At 50.4% G+C, this 13,261-nt stretch overlaps 1 protein-coding gene across 7 annotated transcripts in view; it reads left to right on the top strand.

Moving 5' to 3' along the window:
- Positions 1 to 13,261, top strand: part of TOX2 (TOX high mobility group box family member 2) — a 135,375-nt gene that overhangs the window by 28,956 nt on the left and 93,158 nt on the right. For 2 of the 7 annotated variants that reach the window (XM_067012658.1, XM_067012655.1), the window contains exon 1: positions 1,183 to 1,308. The exons of 4 other annotated variants lie outside the window; for them this stretch is intronic. In XM_067012658.1, the coding sequence (XP_066868759.1) occupies positions 1,183 to 1,308 (126 nt within the window). Of the gene's footprint in view, positions 1 to 1,182; positions 1,309 to 13,261 lie in introns of those variants that run through there. One more of the 7 variants, XM_067012657.1, reaches the window with a different exon arrangement.

Raw genomic sequence — 13,261 nt, 5'->3', positions numbered from 1 at the left:
CCCTCAGCTCTCTGATGCTTCCTCAGCAGCCTCTGATGTTTCTGAAATGTCCAAAAGATTAAAATTGGCTTAATAGCACCCAGCATAGTACATGGTACTTAACAGGTACTATCTCCCCATTTTATAGATGAAGAAACTGAGGCTCAGGGAAGTTAACTGTTCCAGCAGGCAGAGCAAGAATTCAAACTCAGTTCTGTCTTATTCCAAAGTCCACCTTCTTCACGGAGCCCTAATTTAGCTGGGTTTGTGTGAAAGCTAATGAGACTGCCAGGGGAGCCATAGAGCTTTGGGCCAGCACTGTCCCAGACCTGATCCAGCCTTGTGGTGGGTGACCTTGGCCCTTGGCTTACTGGCTTCAGAGGAGTGGGAAAGGAACCAGGGAGGCTCTTATGTTTTTGTTTTAAACTACAAATGTAGTACATGCTTGTGGAAAAGAAAAAAAAAAATGAAACAAGAAAGAGAAAAGCAGCAGCTGAAAATACCTCCTTCTCCTATTCCCAAGGGTAACCACTATTAACAGTTTGGCATCTTTTACAGCGCATATCCAAACACACACATAATTATGGTTTTTATAAAAATGGGATCATGTCCTTGACTTGCTCCCAGCCGGTTCTAAGTCAGCACCTATAGACCTTGCTCATTCTATCATATTCCACAGAACGGATATACTTCAGTCGATTCAGGCTGACCCCGTTTTAGACGTTTAGCTTGCCTCTAATTCTTCTCTGTAACGAGCAACATCAGTGAGCATGGTGCGTGCAGGTACCAATCTTTCTGCAGGATGGATGCTCAGAAGTCTAATTGCCAAATGAAATGACTCGCAGGTTTCACACAGGTGCTGCCAAAGTGCCTTCCTAAAGCCCTTCTGGTCCAACACCCGCTCCCAGGGCAGTTGGGAAGGCCCTTAAGCCACAAATAATGCAGAGCTGAGCTGCCTCCCCTTCTGCAGCCTGAGACCTGGCGTGGAGACCGCCACCAGGAGCTCTGAACACACAGGCCCAAATTGGGATAGAAGATGGATTTTGATAAAAGAGGTTAAATAACAGGTTTTTCCGTTTCACCTTACAGGAATGGGATGGGGGGTTGGGGTACCGGGCCTCCAGCCAATAGAGGACCAAGAGTTGTCAGGAGGGCTTATAAAGCTTGCTATTTCTGGCATTTTTTTCTCTTTCTCTGCTGATTATGCAGCAGAATCGCACAGAGGCTGTCGCGGGTGCGTTCTTTCACTGCTGGGGCTTCTGTGGAATGAGACTCGGGTTCCTTCTACTTACAAGACGCTGGTGCATTGCAGGTGTGTTTCAGCAGAAGGTAAGCAGCGGGTGCTCTCTGCCTCCTGGGGTGGAAGTAGTCAGGCTGGCGCTGCAGGGTGAAGACAGACAGTGTCTGGGTGGGGGCAGGCGGGGACCTGGACAGGTGTCCGTCACATTGTAGAATGAAGATACTTTGGAAGGTCCAGGAGGCCTGCAGTTGGCAGCTCCTTCTTGAAAAGAAATTCTGGAATTGGCTGGTACCAGCCCCTGAAGAGCAGGTCTTGGTGTCCAGATGCTCAGAAAGCATTTGTTCGCTCATTCATACATCCATTTAACATGCCCTGCAGTGGACCCGACCAGGTGTGATGTGGTGGCGGCGGTGGGGGGGTGTCTGGCTAACTCAGATTGAAACAAGGATGGAGCTGGCTCATGGCATGGTAGGAGCCCAGAAGATACCTGGGATGAGGGGTGGGAAGGGCCTTTCAAGGCAGGAGGGGTGAGAAGTAGCTGGGGACATCACCAGGAACAAAGTTTGAGCTGCCTCTTCCATTGGATTTTGGAGTTTGTGGAATCAAAAATTCCTCTCCCGATTGGCGAGTGCCACCTTTTCCTTTTCTCCATTAATGATATTGAAAAGATAACCAGTTGGGATCTCCAGTTGCCCTCCTTTTGTAGAAGAAAGGACAGCACAAAATGAGAAAGGACATTGTCACAGATTTAAGGGCAAACACACACGCATCATAGGTGACAGGGATTTTGAATGCAGAAACACAACACTCATGGCATTTTTCCCGCCGTCCCTGGGGAGACAGTCTTTGTGATGGGAGTTGGCTGAGTTGGGGGTGGGGCTTGTTACAGTTGACAGGGCTGCACCCAACTCCCAACTGAGCCGAGAGAGAGTGGGAGGCCTGACCTCTTCTGGTGCCGATTCAGCACCGTCATAGTCATTGTTGCAAATCTGGCTGCATGCACGTGTGTCCCAGAAATGGAAGGCACGCCACTCTCTCAGGCCTGCTTTCCCTGGCTCGGAATATCCCATGTCAACTGAGGGAGACCAAGAAACAGGAGCTTCTGTGCCCCGTGTGTGATCTCCAGTTTCTGCGCACTGGGTCTAAAAGCAGGCAGTCACAGGCCCCCAGTCTGCTGGGAAGGCTTTGGAGCCAGCCAGCCATTGAGGAAATAGCTACTGAGTGCCCGCTGTGTACCAGGGGCTGGGTTAGGTACCGGTTGCAAATCTCAGCTCTGCCTCAAATACAATCTGTGACACTGGGCAAGCTTTTTGAGCCTGGCAAGTCTCAGTCTCCTCATCCATAAAATGGGGACACTGATACCTGCTTTTCTGTATGGTGATGATTTTTTGTGTGTGTGTGTGTGTGAGCGTATCTGTGTATGACCTGGGGAGCTCTCCCCTTGTGCTTGTAGCCAGAGGCTCTGTGTTCTGGTTCTCTTCTTAGGGAGCTTGAACGCACGGCCTCAGTCCGCTTTGCAGCCCTGACTGATAAGAATTTCTCTGTCTCTGGTCACATCCATGGGCTCTTGACAGGGAGAGGAGTAAATGACAGGGGCTTACTCGCTGTCTTGAAACAGAACTGACTCTAATTTTTAACACTTCCTGAACGGCTTACTGAATACCAGTCACCAGCGTTGTATAATACAACTGGGATCTCAAGACAAAAGCCGGCTAGTAAACCAGTGTTTGCTGAGAGCGCTGGGTCAGGGAGAAAGGCCTTGGAAGAGAGGGGAGGGAGTGGTGTTGGAAGGGAGGGTGTGGCTGGAGTATCACCCCCCCCACCCCCATCCCCGCACATCTCCCGAACCTGGAGGACAGAAGCTGAACCCAGGTTTAAGGGTAAGCTGTGACCAACTGAGAGAGTGGCAGGGACATATATACACTACCAAATGTAGGGTGGATAGCTAGTGGGAAGCAGCTGCATAGCACAGGGAGATCACCTCTGTGCTCTGTGACCACCTAGAGGGGTGGGATAGGGAGGGTGGGAGGGAGGGCGACGCAAGAGGGAAGAGCTATGGGAACATATGTATATGTATAACTGATTCACTTTGTTGTAAAGGAGAAACTAACACACTATTGTAAAACAGTTATACTCTAATAAAGATGTTAAAAAAAAAAAAAAAAAAAAAAAGACTTGGCTTTGAGTCCTGGCTCTACTCTGTGCTCGCTGTGTGATCTCCGGCAGGTCACCTTACCTCTCTGAGCCAGAGTTTCCTCTCCTACAAAATGATGGATTGTTAGGAGGATTAAACAAGATCTATCAAACACTTTGTTGGTGCTCAGTAAATAAAAATACTCATCTCTCTTGAGGAAGGGACCCTGCAGAGCCTTTGACAGGGTGTGGCACACGGCAGGCACCCACTGAATATTTACAGAAAGAAGGAAGGTGCCCAGGGAGTGGGAAACCGCAGTTGCAAGTATGTACCCTGCTGTTGTAATTGCTTTGTGATCTAGGGCAAGTTCTTCACCTTTTTGGGTCTCTGATTCCTTCAGAGAAATAATTCAGGCTGGTCCCAGCAGCCCCTACTGTTTTACTCCTTGTTGGAAATCAGGGTTGTGTGGGGACCCTCCAGAGGAGGATGAACTGCATGTTTGAAATTAATTTCCTTCCCATCGTTAGTGGCAGCCATAACGATTCTTTCCCCACTGCCTCGTGCATCCACAAACCAGTAATTAATGAAATTGGGAGCAGAAGCAGGGATGCAGGGTTTCCCGAGGAGGCGGCTTGGTCACAGCTGGGCTGTCCCCGTGGCACCCACTGTGATTGCCTCAGGGGCCCGAGGGCTGCCCAGGAGTCGCCGTCTCTGTCTAGCCAGGAGGCCTGGCAAATGTTCACATGTGTGAACAACAGCAAACGAAGTCCTGAGCTATCATAGACGGGGAATGGATTCCCCAGCTTCTCCCAGACCCTGCGGTGACATTTTCCAGGGAGGGTGTGTGGGCTCCCCCGCTGTCGGGTGTCTGTGGAGATGGGCATTGGAATGGGAATTGGGGGCCTGGGTGGGCTGGCTTCGCTCTCGTGATTTCTGGCCGTGAGACTTGCGGCAACGTTCTTACCTTCTGCGGGTCTTAACTCGCTATGCAGAGCAGTTAGGGCCAGGGGAACAGATGCCCCTTAAGGATGGGGGAATAGTGTAGAAAGGCAGCTTTGATTTGCATGTCCTCACCCCAGAGTGTTCATCTGAAGGAGACGGTGGCTCTAAACGGTCCTTATCTCGGTTCACGTGCCCCCAGCCCCAGACTCGCCCTCCCCCATCACGCCCATCTTGGTAAACATGATGACTGTCCACTCCTTGTCTTAAGTCATCCCTGACCCCTCTCTCTGCCGTACTCCCTGCTGGCTGTGTCTTCAACCACGTCTCCCTGCTTCACTCTTACCTGTGGTTGGGTGACACTGGAGCCTCTACTCAGGCCTCCCTGCCTCCGCCTTCCCTCTTAGAATCTGCTCTGCTCACAGCCCCCAGCAGGATCTCCGGGAACCAATCCCCTGCTTGAAGCCTTGGTCACTTGTACCCACTGGATCTGTTCCAGAATCCTTCATAGGCCTGCTTGGGGGCGGGGGCACCTGTCGGATCTCAGGTTTTGCAGTCAGAGCTAGCCTCTGTCTCCTCCCTCCTGGGCAGAATCACTGCCCTGCTGCTGCCTAAAGCCCCTCCCCTGCTAAGCAAACTATCATGCTTGTCGGTTTTGTACACCCAGACCCTTTTGTCCAGAATATGTTTTCTCTACCCCTCGAGCTGCTGCTTATTCTTGCAGACAGAGTTGTGGCATCACTGCTTTCTAGAAGCCTTCTCTGATTGCCACCTCATCCCACCCCCAACAGACTGAGCCAGGGGCCCCTTCTCTGTGCCCTTCCCATCCGTGCTGTGATGCTCGGAGGGGACTGAAGCCATATATGATGCACCTTTATCCTCATGCCTTCTGGAAGGTTGGATAGCACAGACTATCTGCTTGGGAAACATTACTTTAGATAGTAAATGCGAAGAAGCCTTTGCAAATTAACAGCCTTCAGACCTAGACTGACTGGATCAGAATCCTCAGCCTGTGGTTTGATTTGGCTGTGTGACCTCGGAAAGCCCCAACCTCTCTGAGCTTGGAGGGTCAAGAGGATTGACAAGGGCTTCCCTGGTGGCGCAGTGGTTGGGAGTCCGCCTGCCGATGCAGGGGACACGGGTTCGTGCCCCGGTCCGGGAGGATCCCACATGCCACGGAGCGGCTGGGCCCGTGAGCCATGGCCGCTGAGCCTGCGCGTCCGGAGCCTGTGCTCCGCAACGGGAGAGGCCACAACAGTGAGGCCCGCATACCACAAAAAAAAAAAAAAAAAAGAGGATTGACAAGATGACACCTATAACAAATTCCCTCTTCTTTCCCACTTGCTGGACAATAAGTGTCCCCAAAGGCACTTGGAACATTTCAATGGCCACTCCCCATTTCTCCGAGCAGAGCAAGCCTAGAGGGGCCAGGCCCAGAGCAGCCCCCAATCCCATACACAGAGGAGCCCTGCATCGAACCCCAAACAGGAGCAAACAGTAGCAGCCGTCGGGGCCAACCTGAGATGCAGAAGCCACAGGAAGAAGCCACAGGCCGAGCGGATGTCAGCTGCTCTGGGGCCCCATGTGGCTCCTCGGATGTGCTCGAGCTATGCAGCCCTCACGCCTGCCCTTGCCCGCTCCTCCAACCGCAGCATCAGATAAAGCAGGCGGAAAAAGTGCTGCCTTCCTCTCTCTGGGGAGGGGTAATCTCAGTGCCATCTGTGGGGTACACTCTATCCCCTGTTACCTCTCTGGATGCTCCTCCTCTCCCCCCACCTTAGTGGTCCCCACCGGCATACTCCCCACCTTAGGGCCTTTGCACGGGCTGTTTCTCCCCCACCTCCCTGCCTGGCTCACTCCCTCACCTGCTTCCAGTCTTTGCTCGACTGTCACTTTCTCAGCGAGGCCCACGGTGACCACCCTGTTTAAACTCGCATACCTTCCACCTCACCACTCCTGATTCATCTCACCTGCCCGACCTTTGCTTCTTTCCATACAAGACTTAGAACCGTCCAACATACTAAGTAAATGACTTACGACGTTTATCGTTTATTTTCTGTCTCCAGTGCAAAAGGGAAGCTCTGAGGATCTTTGGTCACTGCTGTGTCTCAGGGGCCTGGAATAGTATCTGGCACCAAGCACATACTCAATAAATATTCCTTCGGGAAGTGGATGCATGAGAGAGGGGATAAGAACCAGCCCAGCAGTGAGAAGAGGGTCAGGATGGGTATTTTGGATCCTTGTTCCATGTATATGCACACACGCCCTCAGCCACTTTTTGAGCCTCTCAATGTTCGGGACAGGGCTGGCCCGGGGTAAGTGCTCATCAATGGTTGTAGGAAGGAGGGGGAGACTAAGTAATGCCAGTGGAACGGAGACCTTGGCATATTCTGCGAGTTGTTGAGTTGGCAGCAGAGTAGAGGTCCAGTGGGAGATGGTGAGGGATGGCACTGGAGAAATCAGGAGCCAGGCCAAGCAGGACCTCAGGACCAAGGGAAAGAGTTGAGTCTTTATCCTGAGTACTGTGGGGAGCCTTTAAGGGATTTTGAGTGGAGGAGGGACTTGTGTATGGATGATTTAGAACTGGGTTCTCCTGGTTTGTGGTTAGGTGGGAAAACCCAGGCTTTGCTCTTCTACTTTCCAAGAGTCAATTGTCTGCCAGACAGCCCTTGGTTATGCTTTTCACAAGGTTTCTCGTGAACCCATTGTATAGATGAGCAAACTGAGACTCAGAGAATGGAGTCTTATGGAATCCGTCTTCCATGTGGCAGCCTGAGTCATCTTTTAAAATAGAAATCAGAGCACGTTGCTTCTCTGCAAAAACTCTGCAGTGGCTTCCCATTTGAGATAAAATCCAAGTCCCCACCACGACCCCAGGGCCCCACAAGCTTTGGCCCCTGCCGACTGCTCTGATCTCATCCTTGCTCCTGCCCCTCTGCTTACCGTGTTCCAGCCACATTATGCCTCCCCTCATGGCCAGAGCTTTCTGCCGGCTGACCCCAGGGACTTTGCATTTGCTGCACACACACACCCCCCACTTATTACGTGGCAGGGCCCTTCTCCTCCTTCAGGGCTCCCTCAGTTCAACTGTCACCTCGAGAGAGAGACCTTTTCAAGTACTCTGTGTTTCTCTCCATCTTCTATCTCTGCACTCTGTTTGCTTCACAGCATTTGTCACAATCGTAGACACTTTTGTGTGTTTGTTTGTCACCTGCCTCCACCAGGGGACTCTGAGGCCTTTGGGGGCTAGGACCATGTCTGTGGTGGATTCAGGGAGCTCTGGGCCTGTGGGGACGGCTTGCCTGAGGAGACAGACACCTTGCAGGGACCCAATTCCTGTTGCACCTGGTCTTGACCGGCTCCTAGTGCTGCCCGCATTCCCTGTAATGGTAAATGCTCTGCCTGGCATTTCGGCAGCCTGGTGGATCCATGTGTACCTGTGGAAAGATGTCAGCTGAGTCATCTCTTAGCTGTGAGACCTTGGGCAGTTTCATTTATGTTTCTGAGCCTCAGTTTCCTCATCTGTAAAATGGGCATACAGAGGGACAGTGTCCCAACAAGGGCCTAGCACATGTGTGCCCAGCGCTTGATTCAGGTCTAAACTCCCTCATCTGAAACCCAAAAGGCTCTGCAACCAGCAGTTATCTTGTAAATATGCTGCAAACTCATTCAGCCCCCAAGCCTGATCTAAACTAGCAGATATAAGTTTCACTTAGCCCTCTTGTGTGAACATTCATAGGATTCACTGCAGAAATCTGAATGTGTTTTAACTGCAGGTGTTGTCCCAGACCCCACAGAGGCTACTACCTAATTTGTGGAATCTTCACTTTCTCATTTTTATGAAATCCAAACAGATTCTGAATTCTGAAACTCCCTGGGTTCTGGCTAAGGGGCTGTGGACCTGGGTGTGTGAGTTGCTGCTGAAGACCCTCCTGGGGTCTGGGAGGGTCCACAAGGGCCTTTGACAGCCGTGGCAGAGCCAGAAACATCGTTTCCTCTTGGTTTCTTAGAGCCAGTGTCTTTTTAGTCACCTGGGGTTAAGTTGGGTTTTGTTGGCTGAGGGGCCAAGGTTAAGGCTTGGGCAGGGTAAGCTCCGGTGCTCAAGCATTTCTGGTTTGAATTTAAAAGGGGAAATTTTTTTTTTTCTTATGAATCATCAGAAAAAGAAATCAGAAGGAAGTGTGTGACCAAGGAGAGGAAATTAGGGTTTGCAAACTGTGTGAGTCACCCCCTTTCTGACTCTTGGGTGATCCCTTGCTCTTGGCAGTTTTCATTCATCTCTGAGACTCTTAGTTCCGAATTTTGGAAAATATACTGGAAACTGTCGTGGTTTTATTCTGGCTTCAACCCTGCTTCCCTTTCTAACCATCAATATAAATTTCCATTTTTGAATCACTGCCACACTCTTTTACTTATTATTGCTTTAGCAAGTGTTTCTTCCCTGCTCAGAGTCCTGCTTCTGGGCTGCACCCCTGGATCATCACAGAAGCTTCTGCCTGGCTTCCTAGACAGGCTCCAGTCTTAACTTTCCCCCATCCATTCTTCACCTGAAGCTAAGAAGCCAGTTTCTAAAATGCAGCCCACAATCTGGGCTTCGGTCTCAACCCTCCACCCCCACCATGTGTAGCCCTGAAAAGCCCCATTGTGATAAGGTCCTATTTGACTTTGCAGCTCAGCTCTCACTGCCTCCCCTAAGTAAGTGGGTCCTCCTCTCCAGCCCTCTGTCCTTGGAAAATGCTGTTCCCACCAGCCTGCCTGTCCTGTCCATCTGGTGCCTTCTCCCTCACCTGGCTAATTCTGCTCAGTCTGCAGGTAGGTTGGCTTAGAAGCCAATCTTCTCCTCTGAGAAGTCTCTAGGCTCCCATGAACTCTGGCTCCCAGTGCACTTATCACCCACTTATAATTCCTGGTCCTGTCCTCTTCACTGCACCAGATGCTCAGGAGGACAAAGACTGTATCTTGTCCATCACTGGTACCATCCCCAGCACTCGGAACAGAAAGCTGTTTCAGCCAAGACTGGGTGGACTCGAGACAAATGGGCAGTGTGGTGAGGGGGTGACTCTTGAGGCAGCAGGCAGGGGTCTTGGGTACTCATCTACCCTGCTTCTGGCTGGCTATCTGTCTGGTGGTGGCTGCCATATTCCTTTCCAGAAGGCTGGAAACTTTTCCATGTCAGCAATGGTGGGAAGTATCCCAGTTTCATTATAGTTGGTGTGTTTCATGTACATTTCTTCCATTTTCATAGAATCAAGGGTACATTTTTTCCTGTGTATTTGTCTCTTGGTAGATTGCCTCCTGTGTGACTTTCCTGTTTGTGTCCTGTGTCTTTTCGTCTGTCGGCATCTTGCTCTCTTTAATTTGACTGAGCCGTTTCTGCATCGTATTTATTAACTGTCTCATAGTTAGTGCTGATATTTTCTTAGTCCGATGTCCTTTTCATTTTGGTTTTATTATGCTTCCTTCTACAGAAGATATTAATGTGTATATATTTGAATCTGTCAATCTCCCTTCCTCCCTGATTGCTTCAAGGGCTGAGGAAGTTATCCTGCCGCCGGAGATCTGATAAACATTCTGCTCTGTTTTCTGATATTTCCCTATAACATGACTTTTTAGACTTAACTCTTGAATCCGTTTAGAGTACATTTTGGTAGGTGGCTTGCAATGGGTATCTAGTCCAGTGTTCCTAAGTAGGAACAGGATAACCCTGTTATCCCCATTCTGTTTATGAAATAATTGGTCTTTGTCTCTTTGTTTCCGAAAGGAGAGACAAAATAGAGTAGTTGTTATGGGCAGGAGCTTGCAGAGTTAAGATTCTGGCTTTGCCCCTTTCTAGCCGTGTAACCTTTGAGCACGCTGCTTACATCGAGCTTTTCTCCTCTGTAAAAGGGGGTCGTAGCATCTCCCTTGTAGGCTCATTGCAAAGATTGAGTGAAATATCTTAAGTAAATCACGTCATGTGATGCCTGGCATAGAGTAAGTGCCCTCCTTAACCATAATGTGTTTCCGCACAGAGTTGGGTCTAATTCTCTACCTTCTCTTCTGTTTCATTGATTTAAAGTTCTCTGTTGACATCCCTGCCCCACTGCTTTAATTATTTAACTGTTGCTTCACAGAATGTTTTATCTCTGGCCAAACTAGATGACACCTCCCCAATTACTCTTCTGTTAGGAATATTGCTTCAAACTCTCACTGTTGTTTTTCAGTGACTATTGAGTCTTCTCATGCACTCTGCACTATAGCCCACCTCACACCTACACACACACACACACACACACACACACACACACACACACACCAGTTTTCTCATCCAGCTGCCTCGCCTCCCAGCTCTCTGATCACTCTGGCCCCTCTACCTGGCAGGTGTGTATCAACTGTCTCACCTGGCCTATCTCTACTTAATGCCTCATCACCCCAGCTGTCTTTGGTGCTGGTGTCTGTACTGCCTCTGGACCCCAAGCTTCCCTGGGGATCGTTTCTGTGTCCCTGGTACCTTCAGAGCCTGGCACATGGCCAGTTACATCATAGATTCTCAGATCAGGGATTGGGAAAGGTGGGGATGCTGCCACCATCTTGGATTTTGAGGGTAACTGGTCTTTGTTATCTTCTGGAGGCACAGGCTTGGGGACCCCAGTACTGTGGTGGTTTTAACCGTTGGCATGCTGTGGCCAGTCACTGGGGGGGCTGTCTACCAGCCCTGGCCTCCGTTTCCCCAGTGGGATAATGGGAAGGAATCTAAGAGCCTGTCAGCCCTGAGGTTCTATAATTTATCTTAAACTGGGTGGCTCGGCAGTGAAGATGAATTTGAAGAACTCATTGGCATGTGCTCTGCCTTGGAGTGGGGTTTGCGCTCTCTCTCTTTCTCTCTCTCTCTCTCTCTCTCTCTCTGTGTGTGTGTGTCCGGGAAGAAGGTCCAGACCCAGAGGTCCTAACTGCCCTCCTGCCTTCTGTGCTGCAGGGTCCCCAGGGAGAGCCCAGACCTAGGGTGTTGGGCTTCCGTAGTGGAGAACAGAGGAGTGGACCACAGCCTAGGCAAATGGCAGGGGCAGTAGGGGAATCCAGCCTCTCTAGGGCACCTCGGTGTGCCCGCACACTGACAGGAGGCACGCACAGCCCTGCCAGTCCCATTCCCATCTTACAGGCGAGGCATCTGAGAATCAGAGAGGTGAGGTTCCTGTCCCAGCCACATGGCCACACAGCCACACAGCAGCTAAGTGCAGAGCCTAAGCTTCCAAAACTGGTCTGCTCCAGTGCTCTCTCAGCTCCCAAGTCCAAGGGCTGATTTCAATACAGCGCTAAAAAATATAGTAGCAGTGTTTACAAATATCATTTCCTGTGTTATCTGGTACCAACAGAAGGAAGTGAACTTGGTACTTTGTCTGTGTTAGGTTTTGGGGTTAGAGGCATAAGTGTCAAGTTCAGGTGACCTAGAAAACCTTTCTAGGTCAAATTACGATTTCAAAAGATTTTTTTTTTCTTTTCCTTTCTTTCTTTCTTTTTTTTTTTTTTAACCGCCCCACGATTGAACGCTGTCGTTGACATATTTCCCTTCCAACAATACCAGCCCTTTGTGGCATGATTGAGGGCTTGTTTTGTAGCACTGGGGAGAAAATATCTTCCAAATCATCTGCTTCTCATTGTCTCAGTCACACTCACTCCCCCAAGCCACAGTCCCCACAATGTACACTCATGTGGCTTTTAGTTAATTGTCTTTGGCAAGGATCAGTTTTGGGACTTGTTCCCAACCGCTCGGATGATAGATAATTGTCAAGCACAAATACTGGCCACTCTGGGCAGCCTGAGGCTCTAGACCTCTGACCGCAGCCCAGCCTCTGGGCAGAAGGCCGCGGGTGGATAGCTCTGTGCCTTCGTGAGTAGCAGGGCAAGGCCACGGAAGTAGCACAGCCCAATCGTGAGAGCGTCAGCTCTGGAGGTGGACATCCTGGGTTTGAATCCCGACTCCACCACTTACTAGCTGTGTGGCCTTGGGCAAGCTGCTTAGCCTCACTTGACCTCAGTTTCCTCATCTGTAAAATGGGAGCCTTAGAAGCAGTAACTCATCTTGTAGGTTGTTGTAAGGATTATATGAGTTAAAACTCGTACATCGATTAAACGAGTGCCTGACATATCGTAAGCAGGCTGTAAATGTTGCACAGGTTAGTTAAGATGAATAAATGATCATAGCTGTAGTGGATGCTGTTGTAAGTCACCCAGATCCCTCCCCGATTGAGACACTCATGCTTCCAGCTGTGGAGAGTGTTGGCCGCTGCCACTAGCAGCTGAGTCTCTGGGTATTGCCTTTAGTGGAAGGAGGGACCTTGTCCAAGGTCACACAGTCACTCTCCTCCAGCCTGGACCCAATGGCTGGCCTGCTTGGGAATGCAGTGGCTCCTGCCTCAATTTAGGACATCTCTACAGAGCCATCCCAGCCCCAGAGTCTCCTTGGGACAGGCTGAGTCCTCTGTTGGGACTGCATCACAGTTCAACTTGCCCTCTGCGCACCTGCTTCCCTCGGTCTGCTGTTTTGCTCCCCAACAAACTTCGAACTGGCAGGTTTCACTCTGAGTCTGTTTCCAGGGAACCGGCCCTAAAACAACAGGTAACCATCAGATGTGAATGGACCTTGATAACCATCTTAAAACACACACTTATTTTCCTTGCTCATTTTTCCAGGAGCTCTTGGAGGCGTGGCCTCAGAGTTCTCCGCGATCCCGGATCCCCGTCTCTGGGTGGGCACCATTTATACACTCTAGACGTGGCTTGGTGAGCTCCCTCTGTTCCGAGGGTCCTGGCTGAGCATCTGAACATGCGTCGGTGGCTTCAGGACCGCTCTTCAGGTGGGAAGAGAAAGGTCTAGCTGCTGAACGAACCACAAAACTTAAAACTGACTGAACTACAAAGGGCCCAGAGAGCCTCGCCCATTCAACCGTTCCACGTACAAATGGGGAGATTGAGGCCAGAGAGAGGAAGAC

The sequence above is a fragment of the Kogia breviceps genome, chromosome 14 (assembly GCF_026419965.1).
Source record: "Kogia breviceps isolate mKogBre1 chromosome 14, mKogBre1 haplotype 1, whole genome shotgun sequence".
NCBI lineage: Eukaryota > Metazoa > Chordata > Mammalia > Artiodactyla > Physeteridae > Kogia > Kogia breviceps.
The sequence above is the reverse complement of the archived record's forward strand: the minus strand, read 5'-3'. Positions and strand labels throughout refer to the sequence as shown.